At 46.4% G+C, this 12,381-nt stretch overlaps 1 protein-coding gene across 1 annotated transcript in view; it reads left to right on the forward strand.

Moving 5' to 3' along the window:
* The window catches only part of LOC124036500 (electrogenic sodium bicarbonate cotransporter 4-like), a 45,554-nt gene that overhangs the window by 17,882 nt on the left and 15,291 nt on the right, over positions 1-12,381 (forward strand). Inside the window, 10 exon segments of the mRNA XM_046351165.1 lie at positions 709-866; positions 1,784-1,871; positions 4,258-4,412; positions 4,587-4,715; positions 8,092-8,266; positions 9,542-9,675; positions 9,931-10,111; positions 10,242-10,332; positions 11,029-11,066; positions 11,530-11,721. Of these exon segments, the coding sequence (XP_046207121.1) occupies positions 709-866; positions 1,784-1,871; positions 4,258-4,412; positions 4,587-4,715; positions 8,092-8,266; positions 9,542-9,675; positions 9,931-10,111; positions 10,242-10,332; positions 11,029-11,066; positions 11,530-11,721 (1,341 nt within the window).

The following is a 12,381-nucleotide window of genomic DNA, read 5'->3' on the forward strand; positions in this document are numbered from 1 at the left end:
CTGTGCTAGGTTTGCCTGGGTCAGTATTGAGCTGCCATTGGGAAAACGTGCTTCTCAGTGTCCCATCCTCGTGCCTCTGCTGCCTCACATGTAGAGACTGGGATTGGCATTGGGATTGTACGTTCATATCGGGTGAGATCGTTAGTATCTCATTTGCAGCCCACCTCCCCATGCGATGGGTCAGTTCAGGTTATACGGCCACGTTTCTTTCCCACGGTCAAGCCCCAGTCACCAATGGATGTAGTATTTTTTTTTAACATTCACTAGAGTTGCTTTAAATGTTGTGCTCAGAGAATAGTTGATTTTATCCAGCAAAAACGTAAGCTGCCAGAACAGCAGTGAGGTGAAATGTAATGATATTTTCAAACAGATCAGTGAGTGGATCGATGAAAGGCCAAGGGCATTGATAGAACACAATGACAACGTCAAGCAGGAGGACACTATTGTATATACATATCTAATGCCTTCCCTGTCACAACTGAATCCTTTATTAATGTCATATTAGGATATTTATGTGCGTATGAATGTATAAAAAAAACTTGAAACTTGAACTTGAAAATATGATGAAATTTCATCTCAAAATGTTCTTGTCAGTTATGCTGACAAGATATCCAGTGTCCATACCATATACAGTATGCCCTGATGTATCAACTCTCTCTGACTGTCCTTCTTACCCCTCCCTCCCTCCCTCATTCCCTCCCTCCATAGCTAAGGAATAAGTTCATGAAAAAGATCCCTAGAGATGCTGAGGCATCTAATGTTCTGGTGGGTGAAGTGGACTTCCTGGATAAGCCCTTTGTAGCCTTTGTCCGTCTGGCCCAGGCCACCACTCTGGGAGGACTGACAGAGGTTCCTGTGCCCACCAGGTAATGAGCTGCCTGCCTGCCTGCCTGCCTGCCTGCCTGCCTGCCTGCCTGCCTGCCTGCCTGCCTGCCTGCCTGCCTGCCTGCCTGCCTGCCTGCCTGCCTGCCTGCCTGTCTGTCTGTCTGTCTGTCTGTCTGTCTGTCTGTCTGTCTGTCTGTCTGTCTGTCTGTCTGTCTGTCTGTCTGTCTGCCTGCCTGCCTGCCTGCCTGCCTGCCTGCCTGCCTGCCTGCCTGCCTGCCTGCCTGCCTGCCTGCCTGCCTGCCTGCCTGCCTGCCTGCCTGCCTGCCTGCCTGCCTGCCTGCCTGCCTGCCTGCCTGCCTGCCTGCCTGCCTGCCTGCCTGCCTGCCTGCCTGCCTGCCTGCCTGCCTGCCTGCCTGCCTGCCTGCCTGCCTGCCTGCCTGCCTGCCTGCCTGCCTGCCTGCCTGCCTGCCTGCCTGCCTGCCTGCCTGCCTGCCTGCCTGCCTGCCTGCCTGCCTGCCTGCCTGCCTGCCTGCCTGCCTGCCTGCCTGCCTGCCTGCCTGCCTGCCTGCCTGCCTGCCTGCCTGCCTGCCTGCCTGCCTGCCTGCCTGCCTGCCTGCCTGCCTGCCTGCCTGCCTGCCTGCCTGCCTGCCTGCCTGCCTGCCTGCCTTCTTTGTATCTGTTCTTATGCTCATGCAAGCACATATTTTGACATTTTGTGGACCCTAACCTATTCCCCACACAGCCTTACCTAACCTTGGTTGACCGTATATTGCTCTGGATGAAAGCGCCTGCTAAAGGACTAACATGTAAACAATGTCTGACATATAAGTACTAGCTGTACATAATGGCTACATCTTGCCTTGTCCATTGTATCTGTTCTTATGCCCATGCAGCACATACTGTATTTAGACATTTTGTGAGCCATTGTTGAGGTTTCTTTTCCCCCGCACTACCACAGATTCCTGTTTATTCTGTTGGGGCCAACAGGAAAAGCCAAGTCCTATAATCAGATCGGTCGAGCCATAGCTACCCTAATGGTGGATGACGTAAGTGTCTGTCAATGTTTCTTTCTTTTCATGAATACAGATGACATGACAGATCAAATCAAATGTATTTATATAGCCCTTCGTACATCAGCTGATATCTCAAGGTGCTGTACAGAAACCCAGCCTAAAACCCCAAACAGCAAGCAATGCAGGTGTAGAAGCACGGTGGCTAGGAAAAACTCCCTAGAAAGGTGAAAACCTAGGAAGAAACCTAGAGAGGAACCAGGCTATGAGGGGTGGCACGTCCTCTTCTGGCTTTGCCGGGTGGAGATTATAACAGAACATGGCCAAGATCTGGATAAGAGCGTCTAAATGACTTAAATGTAAATGTAATGTTCAAATGTTCATAAATGACTAGCATGGTCAAATAATAATAATCACAGTAGTTGTCAAGGGTGCAACAAGTCAGCACCTCAGGAGTAAATGTCAGTTGGCTTTTCATAGCCGATCATTAAGAGTATTTCTACATTTACATTTACATTTAAGTCATTTAGCAGACGCTCTTATCCAGAGCGACTTACAAATTGGTGCATTCACCTTATGACATCGAGTGGAACAGTCACTTTACAATAGTGCATCTAAATCTCTAGAGAGTTGAAAACAGCAGGTCTGGGACAGGTAGTACGTCCGGGGAACAGGTCAGCATTCCATAGCCGCAGGCAGAACAGTTGAAACTGGAGCAGCAGCACGGCCAGTTGGACTGGGGACAGCAAGGAGTCATCATGCCAGGTAGTCCTGAGGCATGGTCCTAGGGCTCAGGTCCTCCGAGAGAAAGAGAGAAAGAGAGAAATAGAGAGAGCATACTTAAATTCACACAGGACACCGGATAAGACAGGAGAAGTACTCCAGATATAACAAACTGACCCTAGGCCCCCGACACATAAACTACTGCAGCATAAATACTGGAGGCTGAGACAGGAGGACAGGGCCAAACAGGAAGGATATAACCCCACCCACTTTGCAAAAGCACAGCCCCCACACCACTAGAGGGAACATGACAGATGACAGATGACAGATGGCAGATGACAGATGACATTACAGATGACATGGAAATACAGGCTTGATGGTGTGTTAACTTGAGTCAGCCAGAACTCCACATGGTGATAATGAGGCCTTCATGGCTTGCTGTTGGTACCAGTCAGCCTCTCGTTATCAAAATATCATGGATATAAATGTTTTATGTCAGACAGGTAACAGCCTGTTATTTCCCATAATAGACTGGCAGGTGTTTTGAACACCCACCACTGTCATACATGAAGAATTGGTCCCTGGGTATGCATCCGATTAACTAATGAGGGGAGAGGTCAGAACCTTGTATCAGATACTGCAGCGCAGAGGAATAACTCCATCTCTCTCTCTGTCTCTCTATCTCACCCCCTTCTCTCTCTCCTCTCTCTCTCTATCTCTCTCTCTCTATCTCTCTCTATCTCACCCCCTTCTCTCTCTCTCTCTCTCTCTCTCTCTCTCTCTCTCTCTCTCTCTCTCTCTCTCTCTCTCTCTCTCTCTCTCTCTCTCTCTCTATCTCTCTCTCTCTATCTCTCTCTATCTCATCTCCTCTTCTCTCTCTCTCTCTCTCTCTATCTCTCTCTATCTCACCCCCTTCTCCTCTCTCTCTCTCTCTCTCTCTCTCTCTCTCTCTCTCTCTCTCTCCCTCTATCTCACCCCCTTCTCTCTCTCTCCCTATCTCATCTCACCCCCTTCTCTCTCCTCTCTCTCTCTCTCTCTCTCTCTCTCTCTCTCTCTCTCTCTCTCTCTCTCTCTCTCTCTCTCTCTCTCTCTCTCTCTCTCTCTCTCTCTCTCTCTCTCTCTCTCTCTCTCTCTCTCTCTCTCTCCTCTCTCTCTCTCTCTCTCTCTCTCTCTCTCTCTCTCTCTCTCTCTCTCTCTCTCTATCTCTCTCTATCTCACCCCCTTCTCTCTCTCTCTCTCGCTCTCTCTCTCTCTCTCTCTCTCTCTCTATCTCTATCTCACCCCCTTCTCTCTCTCTCTCCCTCTATCTCACCCCCTTCTCTCACCCCCTTCTCTCTCTCACCCCCTTCTCTCTCTCTCTCTCTCTCTCCCTTCTCTCTCTCTCTCTCTCTCTCTCTATCTCACCCCCTTCTCTCTCTCCTTCTCTCTCTCTCTCTCTCGCTCTCTCTCTATCTCACCCCCTTCTATCTCTCCATTCTCTCTCTCTCTCTCTCTCTCTCTCTCTCTCTCTCTCTCTCTCTCTCTCTCTCTCTATCTCACCCCCTTCTCTCTCTCCCTTCTCTCTCTCCCCTCTCTCTCTCTTTCTCCCTTCTCTCTCTCTCTGTCTCTCTCTCTCTCCCTCTCTCTCTCTCTCTCTCTCTCTCTCTCTCTCTCTCTCTCTCTCTCTCTCTCTCTCTCTCTCTCTCTCTCTCTCCCCTAGCTGTTCAGTGATGTGGCGTACAAGGCTAGAGATCGAGAGGATCTGATTGCAGGTATAGATGAGTTCCTGGATGAGGTGATCGTGCTGCCGCCCGGAGAGTGGGACCCCAAAATACGTATTGAGCCTCCTAAAAAAGTGACCTCGGCTGACAAGAGGTTGGACTCTAGTCATTTCCCCCTACTTAATAATAATACTTACATTTTTTCTGAGTCTGAGACCTGAAAACTCTGAGACCCAGATGTGGCAGTCTTTCTCAGTATGTCTGTCATCATCACTTCCTATACCTCTCTTCTCTGCCGCTGTGTACTTCCTGTTTCCTGTGTGTACAGGAAGTCAGTGTTCTCTCTGAATGAGCTGGGTCAGCCAAATGGTGCGGCCGGAGGAGGTGGAGGCCTTGCTGAGGATGAGGAGATGCCAGTGGCTCACGAACTGGGAGAGGAGCTGGCACACACTGGGAGGTAGGCTACTGCGTGGGGACTGGGATTTACACCGTTTGCATGTATGTTAGGAGACTAGGAAGTATGATAACGTGAGAGAAACTGGGTCTGAACTGGGATAAGAGAGGAAGACTACTGAGTGAATTGAGATATGAGGTAGAGTACTAGAGTGGAATTGGAACCTTTAGCTGGCCTTTACATAGAGCTGAGTTGCTGGGACAACCCATTAGTATTCAAGGGATATTGCATCGAAACGTGCTTTAAAATGTCCTGTCTCTTGTTAATTCACATTTGGAACATTCACTCACTCAGGAGTGATGAGTAAAGTGACTGGTCAGGCGGTCAGGATAGCCAAGATAATCACCTCTCCATTTCTCATCGGCCCAAAATTATTGTATTAAATCATCAGCGGTTCAATTGGCCCACCCAGTCACACGGTGAAACGACAGACAGGCTGAAACGAAGAGACTCAGTGATGCATTAAATAGATGATAAAACATTTTAAACAGAACGTGTGCAGCATCATAACTAGAGTTTCTGTGACAAGCACTTTGCAAAAAGTTTGGATATAAAAAGGGCTTTATAAAATATATTTGATTGATGTCTGTGGCAGGTTCTGTGATAACCAGTTTTTTTGTGTGTGTCTGTAGCATGCTCTGCATCATAACCAGAGTGTTTGTGTCTGTGCCTGTGGCAGGTTCTGTGATAACCAGTTTTTTTGTGTGTCTGTAGCATGCTCTGCATCATAACCAGAGTGTTTATGTCTGTGCCTGTGGCAGGTTCTGTGGTAACCAGTTTTTTTGTGTGTGTCTGTAGCATGCTCTGCATCATAACCAGAGTGTTTGTGTCTGTGCCTGTGGCAGGTTATGTGGTAACTAGTGTGTTTGTGAGTGTGGTAGGTTCTGTTGTAACCAGAGTGTTTGTGTCTGCAGCAGGTTCGTGGTAACTGGTGTGTTTGTGTCTGTGTCTGTGGTAGGTTCTGTTGTAACCAGAGTGTTTGTGTCTGCAGCAGGTTCGTGGTAACTAGTGTGTTTGTGTCTGTGTCTGTGGTAGGTTCTGTTGTAACCAGAGTGTTTGTGTCTATGTCTGCAGCAGGTTCTGTTGTAACCAGAGTGTTTGTGTCTGTGTCTGTGGTAGGTTATGTTGTAACCAGAGTGTTTGTGTCTGTGTCTGTGGTAGGTTCTGTTGTAACCAGCGTGTTTGTGTCTGTGTCTGTGGCAGGTTCTGTGGTAACTAGTGTGTTTGTGTCTGTGGCAGGTTCTGTTGTAACCAGAGTGTTTGTGTCTGAGGCAGGTTCTGCATCATAACCAGAGTGTTTGCTTCTGTGGTAACCAGAGTGTTTGTGTCTGTGGTAGCTTCTGTTGTAACCAGAGTGTTTGTGTCTGTGCCTGTGGCAGGTTCTGTGGTAACTAGTGTGTTTGTGTCTGTGTCTGTGGTAGCTTCTGTTGTAACCAGAGTGTTTGTGTCTGTGCCTGTGGCAGGTTCTGTGGTAACTAGTGTGTTTGTGTCTGTGTCTGTGGTAGGTTCTGTGGTAACCAGAGTGCTTGTGTCTGTGTCTGCAGCAGGTTCTGTGGTAACCAGAGTGTTTGTGTCTGTGGTAGCTTCTGTTGTAACCAGAGTGTTTGTGTTTGTGTCTGAGGCAGGTTCTGTGGTAACCAGAGTGTTTGTGTCTGTGTCTGCAGCAGGTTCTGTGGTAACCAATGTGTCTGTGCCTGTGGCAGGTTCTACATCATAACCATAGTTTTTGTGTCTGTGCCTGTGGCAGGTTCTGTGGTAACCATAGTGTTTGTGTCTGTGCCTGTGTCAGGTTCTGTTGTAACCAGTGTGTTTGTGTCTGTGGCAGGTTTTGCATCATAACCAGTGTGTTTGTGTCTGTGCCTGTGGCAGGTTCTGTGGTAACCAGTGTGTTTGTGTCTGTGCCTGCGGCAGGTTCTGTGGTAACCAGTGTGTTTGTGTCTGTGCCTGCGGCAGGTTCTTTGGTAACCAGAGTGTTTGTGCCTGTGGCTGGTTCTGTGGTAACCGGAGTGTTTGTGTTTGTGGTAAGTTCTGTGGTAACCAGAGTGTTTGTGTCTGTGGTAGGTTCTGTTGTAACCAGTGTGTTTGTGTCTGAGGCAGGTTCTGTGGTAACCAGAGTGTTTGTGTCTGTGGTAGCTTCTGTTGTAACCAGAGTGTTTGTGTTTGTGTCTGAGGCAGGTTCTGTGGTAACCAGAGTGTTTGTGTCTGTGTCTGCAGCAGGTTCTGTGGTAACCAGTGTGTTTGTGTCTGTGCCTGTGGCAGGTTCTGTTGTAACCAGAGTGTTTGTGTCTGTGCCTGTGGCAGGTTCTGTGGTAACTAGTGTGTTTGTGTCTGTGTCTGCAGCAGGTTCTGTGGTAACCAGTGTGTTTGTGTCTGAGGCAGGTTCTGTGGTAACCAGAGTGTTTGTGTCTGTGTCTGCAGCAGGTTCTGTGGTAACCAGTGTGTTTGTGTCTGAGGCAGGTTCTGTGGTAACCAGTGTGTTTGTGTCTGTGTCTGCAGCAGGTTCTGTGGTAACCAGCTTGTCTGTGTCTGCAGCAGGTTCTGTCGTAACCAGAGTGTTTATGTCTGTGCCTGTGGCAGGTTCTGTGGTATCCAGAGTGTTTATGTCTGTGTCTGCAGCAGGTTCTGTGGTAACCAGTGTGTCTGTCTGCAGCAGGTTCTGTGGTAACCAGAGTGTTTGTGTCTGTGGTAGGTTCTGTGGTAACCAGAGTGTTTGTGTCTGTGCCTGTGGCAGGTTCTGTGGTAACTAGTGTGTTTGTGTCTGTGTCTGCAGCAGGTTCTGTGGTAACCAGTGTGTCTGTGTCTGCAGCAGGTTCTGTGGTAACCAGTGTGTTTGTGTCTGAGGCAGGTTCTGTGGTAACTAGTGTGTCTGTGTCTGCAGAAGGTTCTGTGGTAACCAGAGTGTTTGTGTCTGTGGTAGGTTCTGTGGTAACCAGAGTGTTTGTGTCTGTGGTAGGTTCTGTGGTAACCAGAGTGTTTGTGTCTGTGCCTGTGGCAGGTTCTGTGGTAACCAGAGTGTTTGTGTCTGTGCCTGTGGCAGGTTCTGTGGTAACTAGTGTGTTTGTGTCTGTGCCTGTGGCAGGTTCTGTGGTAACCAGAGTGTCTGTGTCTGTGTCTGTGGCAGGTTCTGTGGTAACCAGAGTGTTTGTGTCTGTGCCTGTGGCTGGTTCTGTGGTAACCAGAGTGTTTGTGTCTGTGGCAGGTTCTGTTGTAACCAGAGTGTTTGTGTCTGTGGCAGATTCTGTGGTAACCAGAGTGTCTGTGTCTGTGGCAGGTTTTGTGGTAACCAGAGTGTTTGTCTGTGCCTGTGGCAGGTTCTGTGGTAACCAGTGTGTCCTTGTCTGTGGTAAGTTCTGCATCATAACCAGAGTGTCTATTGCAGGTTCTGTGGAGGTCTGTTTCTTGACATCAAGAGAAAAATACCCTGGTTGCTTAGTGACTTCTATGAAGGCTTTCACATCCAGTCTATCTCTGCTGTGCTGTTCATCTACCTGGGCTGCATTACCAACGCCATCACCTTCGGAGGCCTGCTGGGAGACGCCACAGACAACTACCAGGTTGGGCTGCTTTAGCCTGAAATCCACAACTGTTTTGTGTTACCATTCCACCCCTTATACTCCGTGTTATATACCAATATGTTTGGCATATGACAAAGTACAATGAATGGAATGTTAGCACAAACAGACTGGTACCCAGGGTAGGGCCAATTAATTAATGTCCTAATTTTCTGAGTCGATGATTTGCAAAATGGAACAAAACAAATAAATGTATGGTAGCTTAATTGGGGGGAGAGAGAGACTGAGATAGAGATGGATTTAGTTCAGTCACTGGCCCTATCCATCACATGCAGTATATGGACCAATGACTGAACTGAATACATTTGTTCATCTCTTTCTCTCTCTCTCTGTCAATTCAATTCAGAAGGCTTTATTGGCATTGGAAACAAATAGTATGTTTACATTTCCAAAGCAAGTAAAATAGATAATAAATTAAAGTGACATTAACAATACAAAAACATTACACTCACAAGTTTCAAAGGAATAGACCCATTTCAAATGTCATATTATGGCTATGTACAGTGTTCTAATGATGTTCTAATAGTTAAAGTACAAAAGGGAACATAAATAAACATAAATATGAGTTGTATTTACAATGGTGTTTGTGCTTCACTGGTTTCCCGTTTCTTATGGCAACAGGTCACAGATCTGGCTGCTGTGATTGCACACTGTGTTATTTCACCCAATAGATATTTGAGTTTATCAAAATTGGATTTGTTTTGGAATTCTTTGTGGGTCTGTGTAATCAGAGGGAAATATGTGGTTATACATTTGGCAGGAGGTTAGTATGTGCAGTAAGTTCCACATAGCCTGTCTTCTCTTGAGAGCCAGGTCTGCCTACGGCGGCCTTTCTCAATAGCAAGGCTATGCTCACTGAGTCTGTACATAGTCAAAGCTTTCCTTAATTTTGGGTCAGTCACAGTGGTCAGGTATTATGCCACTGCATACTCTCTGTTTATGGCTAATTCCAGTTTGCTCTGTTTTTTGGTAAATTCTTTACAGCATGTCAAGTAATTATATATATTTTTTTCTCATGATTTGTTGGGTCTAATTGTGTTGCTGTTGCTGTCCTGGGGCTCTGTGGGTTCAGTTTGTGTTTGTGAACAGAGCCCCATGACCAGCTTGCTTAGGGGACTCTTCTCCAGATTAAGAGGTTTGGGAATCACTTTTAGATGGTTGTAGAATTGAACTCTCTATCTCTCTTTCTCATTTTCTCTCTCTCTCTCTCTCTCTCAAACTAACCCCACCTGCCCTCTCTCTCTTTCTCTGTTTCAGGGTGTGATGGAGAGTTTCCTGGGCACAGCGTTGTCAGGAACAGTATTCTGTCTGTTTAGTGGTCAGCCCCTCATCATCCTCAGCTCTACTGGACCTATCCTCATCTTTGAGAAACTGCTCTTCGAATTCAGCAAGTGAGTGAGCTCAACCCCACCCTAGTTCACAATCAGACACTGTAGCCTATATGTAGTATTTGAATACATATGGTTCCTCCTCTTGATTTGATGAGAATTCAAGCAACACGCACATCAGACAGTTCTATGAATGGCACAATGGTGAGATAAGATTTGATGTGTCTTATTGGAGAGTATGTGTCCATTCCATCTTCATAAAAGACTCTCCTGCCTTCCACATTCTGCCCCTATATCAATAATGTTCTTATTTCTAAGGAACAATGGTATAGACTACATGGAGCTGCGTCTGTGGATCGGGATCCACTCCTGTCTGCAGTGCTTCCTCCTGGTCGCCACGGACGCCAGCTACATCATCAAGTACATGACCCGCTTCACAGAGGAGGGCTTCTCCAGCCTCATCTCCTTCATCTTCATCTCTGACGCCATCAAGAAGATGGTGGGTCATGTGTGTGTGTGCACGCAGACGCGCACACACACACGCACACACACACGCAGGCGAGTACACATGTAGTCATGCAAGCAAACACACACACACACTTAACTGTTTATCTAATGTGTTGCTACAGATGGGCTCCTTCAAATACTACCCCATCAACACCGACTTCAAGCCAGACTATGTCACCGCCTACAAGTGCGAGTGCCTGGCCCCAGACCCCAGTGAGTCCATCCTTAGCTGTATAAAATATTACTGAACTGCAGAGTCCCCAGCAGAGGATATAACAGTTGTTAAAGGGTTGAAGAGGCTTATGATGAGGTTATCAGGGCCTAGTAGCCTGGGTGTCAGTCTGTTTCCAATCTCTCATAACAGCTCCTTAGGGAATTGTCTTGCCAACCATGTCAAAAGTTTGACAGGAATAGAAATGTCAATAGCACAAAGAAATGTGGGTATTAGCAGGACCTGGCTACCGCCAAGGGGTTTGGGGACACCACAATTCTAGAATGGTTTGGTAATATAAGAATGGATTATACCTTTATGCCTGTTTGGAGATGTTGATTGCATTGTGAAATCTTATATTGCAAACGTTATGAGAATTGACTGAAGATACTTGACTACTGTAACTGATTTGTCTCACGTTTGTTTTTGCTGCACACACAAATGGCTGCTGTCTGATGCGAGTGAGTAATACTTCCTGTGTATGCATGAGCTTTAACTAGCTACTCCTTCTCTCTGTTCAGTCTCAAAGTCTACCTGTTAAAATCTTCTTTTATTTAGTATTTCTCTTGTCCCCTGACTCTGCCGTCATCTCGTTTCCCTCTCTGCATCTCCATTTCTCCTTCATTACCCTCCTCTCTTTGTCTCTTTCTCCCTTCTTCTAACTTAAACAGTGGCTTCAATGATCTTCAATGGTTTAGTGCCAGTGCCAACTGATAACACCTCTAGTCTCTTTGGAGTAAGTTGTTGTTTTTATTCAATGTTTATTTTGTCATGTCTTTTTAAGGAGATGTTAGAACTGGTGTTCTGTTGGAAACACAACACACCCCTGCTGAATACCCATTAGGCCTTAAGGGCTTTTCAATATTTCATTTTTTGACACAACAGACTTCCTAGTTGTTGTTTGTTTGAACTCAAGTTTAATGATACTACTTAAAAAACAGGAGTATGACACGAAGCTAAGTGGAAACTATATGTTTAAAGAGTCTGTTCATTAAATTTTTTTGTCTCCCCTTTGTTCCCCTGCACTCTCTTCCCTGTTATTCTCTCTTTCTTTCTTTTTTTTCTCTCTCTCCTGACAAACCCTCACATCCTCACATCCATGCCAATCGTTTTCTCTACACATCACCTTTTTCTTCCACCTGTAAAACTGTCTCCCCCTTCCTGCCCCCCTCCAACCCTCTCTCCCTCTCTCCTACCAGTTAAACATCACAGGCCTGGACTGGAGCCAGCTCAGTAAGAAGGAGTGTGTGAAGTACGGAGGCTCTCTGGTGGGCAACACCTGTAAGTACGTCCCTGACCTGGCCCTCATGTCCTTCATCCTGTTCTTCGGGACCTACTCCATGACCGTCTCCCTCAAGAAGTTCAAGTTCAGTCGCTACTTCCCCACCAAGGTGAGACCAGAACTAACTGAAGAGGGGCTGGATCTTTATACAGTGACAAACAGGCTGCATCACAATTGGCAGTCTAATGCAGCAACAGTTTCATATTTTTCAAGACAGATAGTCTGTTCCAGGGGTCAGTAACAGGCGGCCGACGAGCCAAAACCCTCCTGCAAGTGATTTTAAAAAAGACTTAAAAAAGACCAGGAATTCAGCTAAATCTGTTCAAAAGAAAGACGTGATTGTATTTGAAAACTACATTGAGACACAATCAATTTTTTTGTCTTAGTTGTTGTCAATTTGCAGTATACCAATTATTACAATTATGTTCCGCCCCCACGACCATCCACTCTGACAAAAAACGTATATGTTCAAAACTCTCTAGCCAGTGGACAATACATATTCCTGTGGTGATTTAGTATAAATGTCCATAGAGATTGGGTGTAACTAAGAGTAATGACCAAAACATGTTTATATCCAAACTTTTGTATACCATTGTCTCCCCCAACTCCCCCTCCATGTTTTTGCTCCTTCTATCTATCTACAGTTCCTTGCGAAAGTATTCGGCCCCCTTGAACTTTGCGACCTTTTGCCACATTTCAGGCTTCAAACATAGATATAAAACTGTATTTTTTTGTGAAGAATCAACAACAAATGGGACACAATCATGAA

The sequence above is a fragment of the Oncorhynchus gorbuscha genome, linkage group LG05 (genome assembly GCF_021184085.1).
Source record: "Oncorhynchus gorbuscha isolate QuinsamMale2020 ecotype Even-year linkage group LG05, OgorEven_v1.0, whole genome shotgun sequence".
NCBI classification, from domain to species: Eukaryota; Metazoa; Chordata; class Actinopteri; order Salmoniformes; family Salmonidae; genus Oncorhynchus; species Oncorhynchus gorbuscha.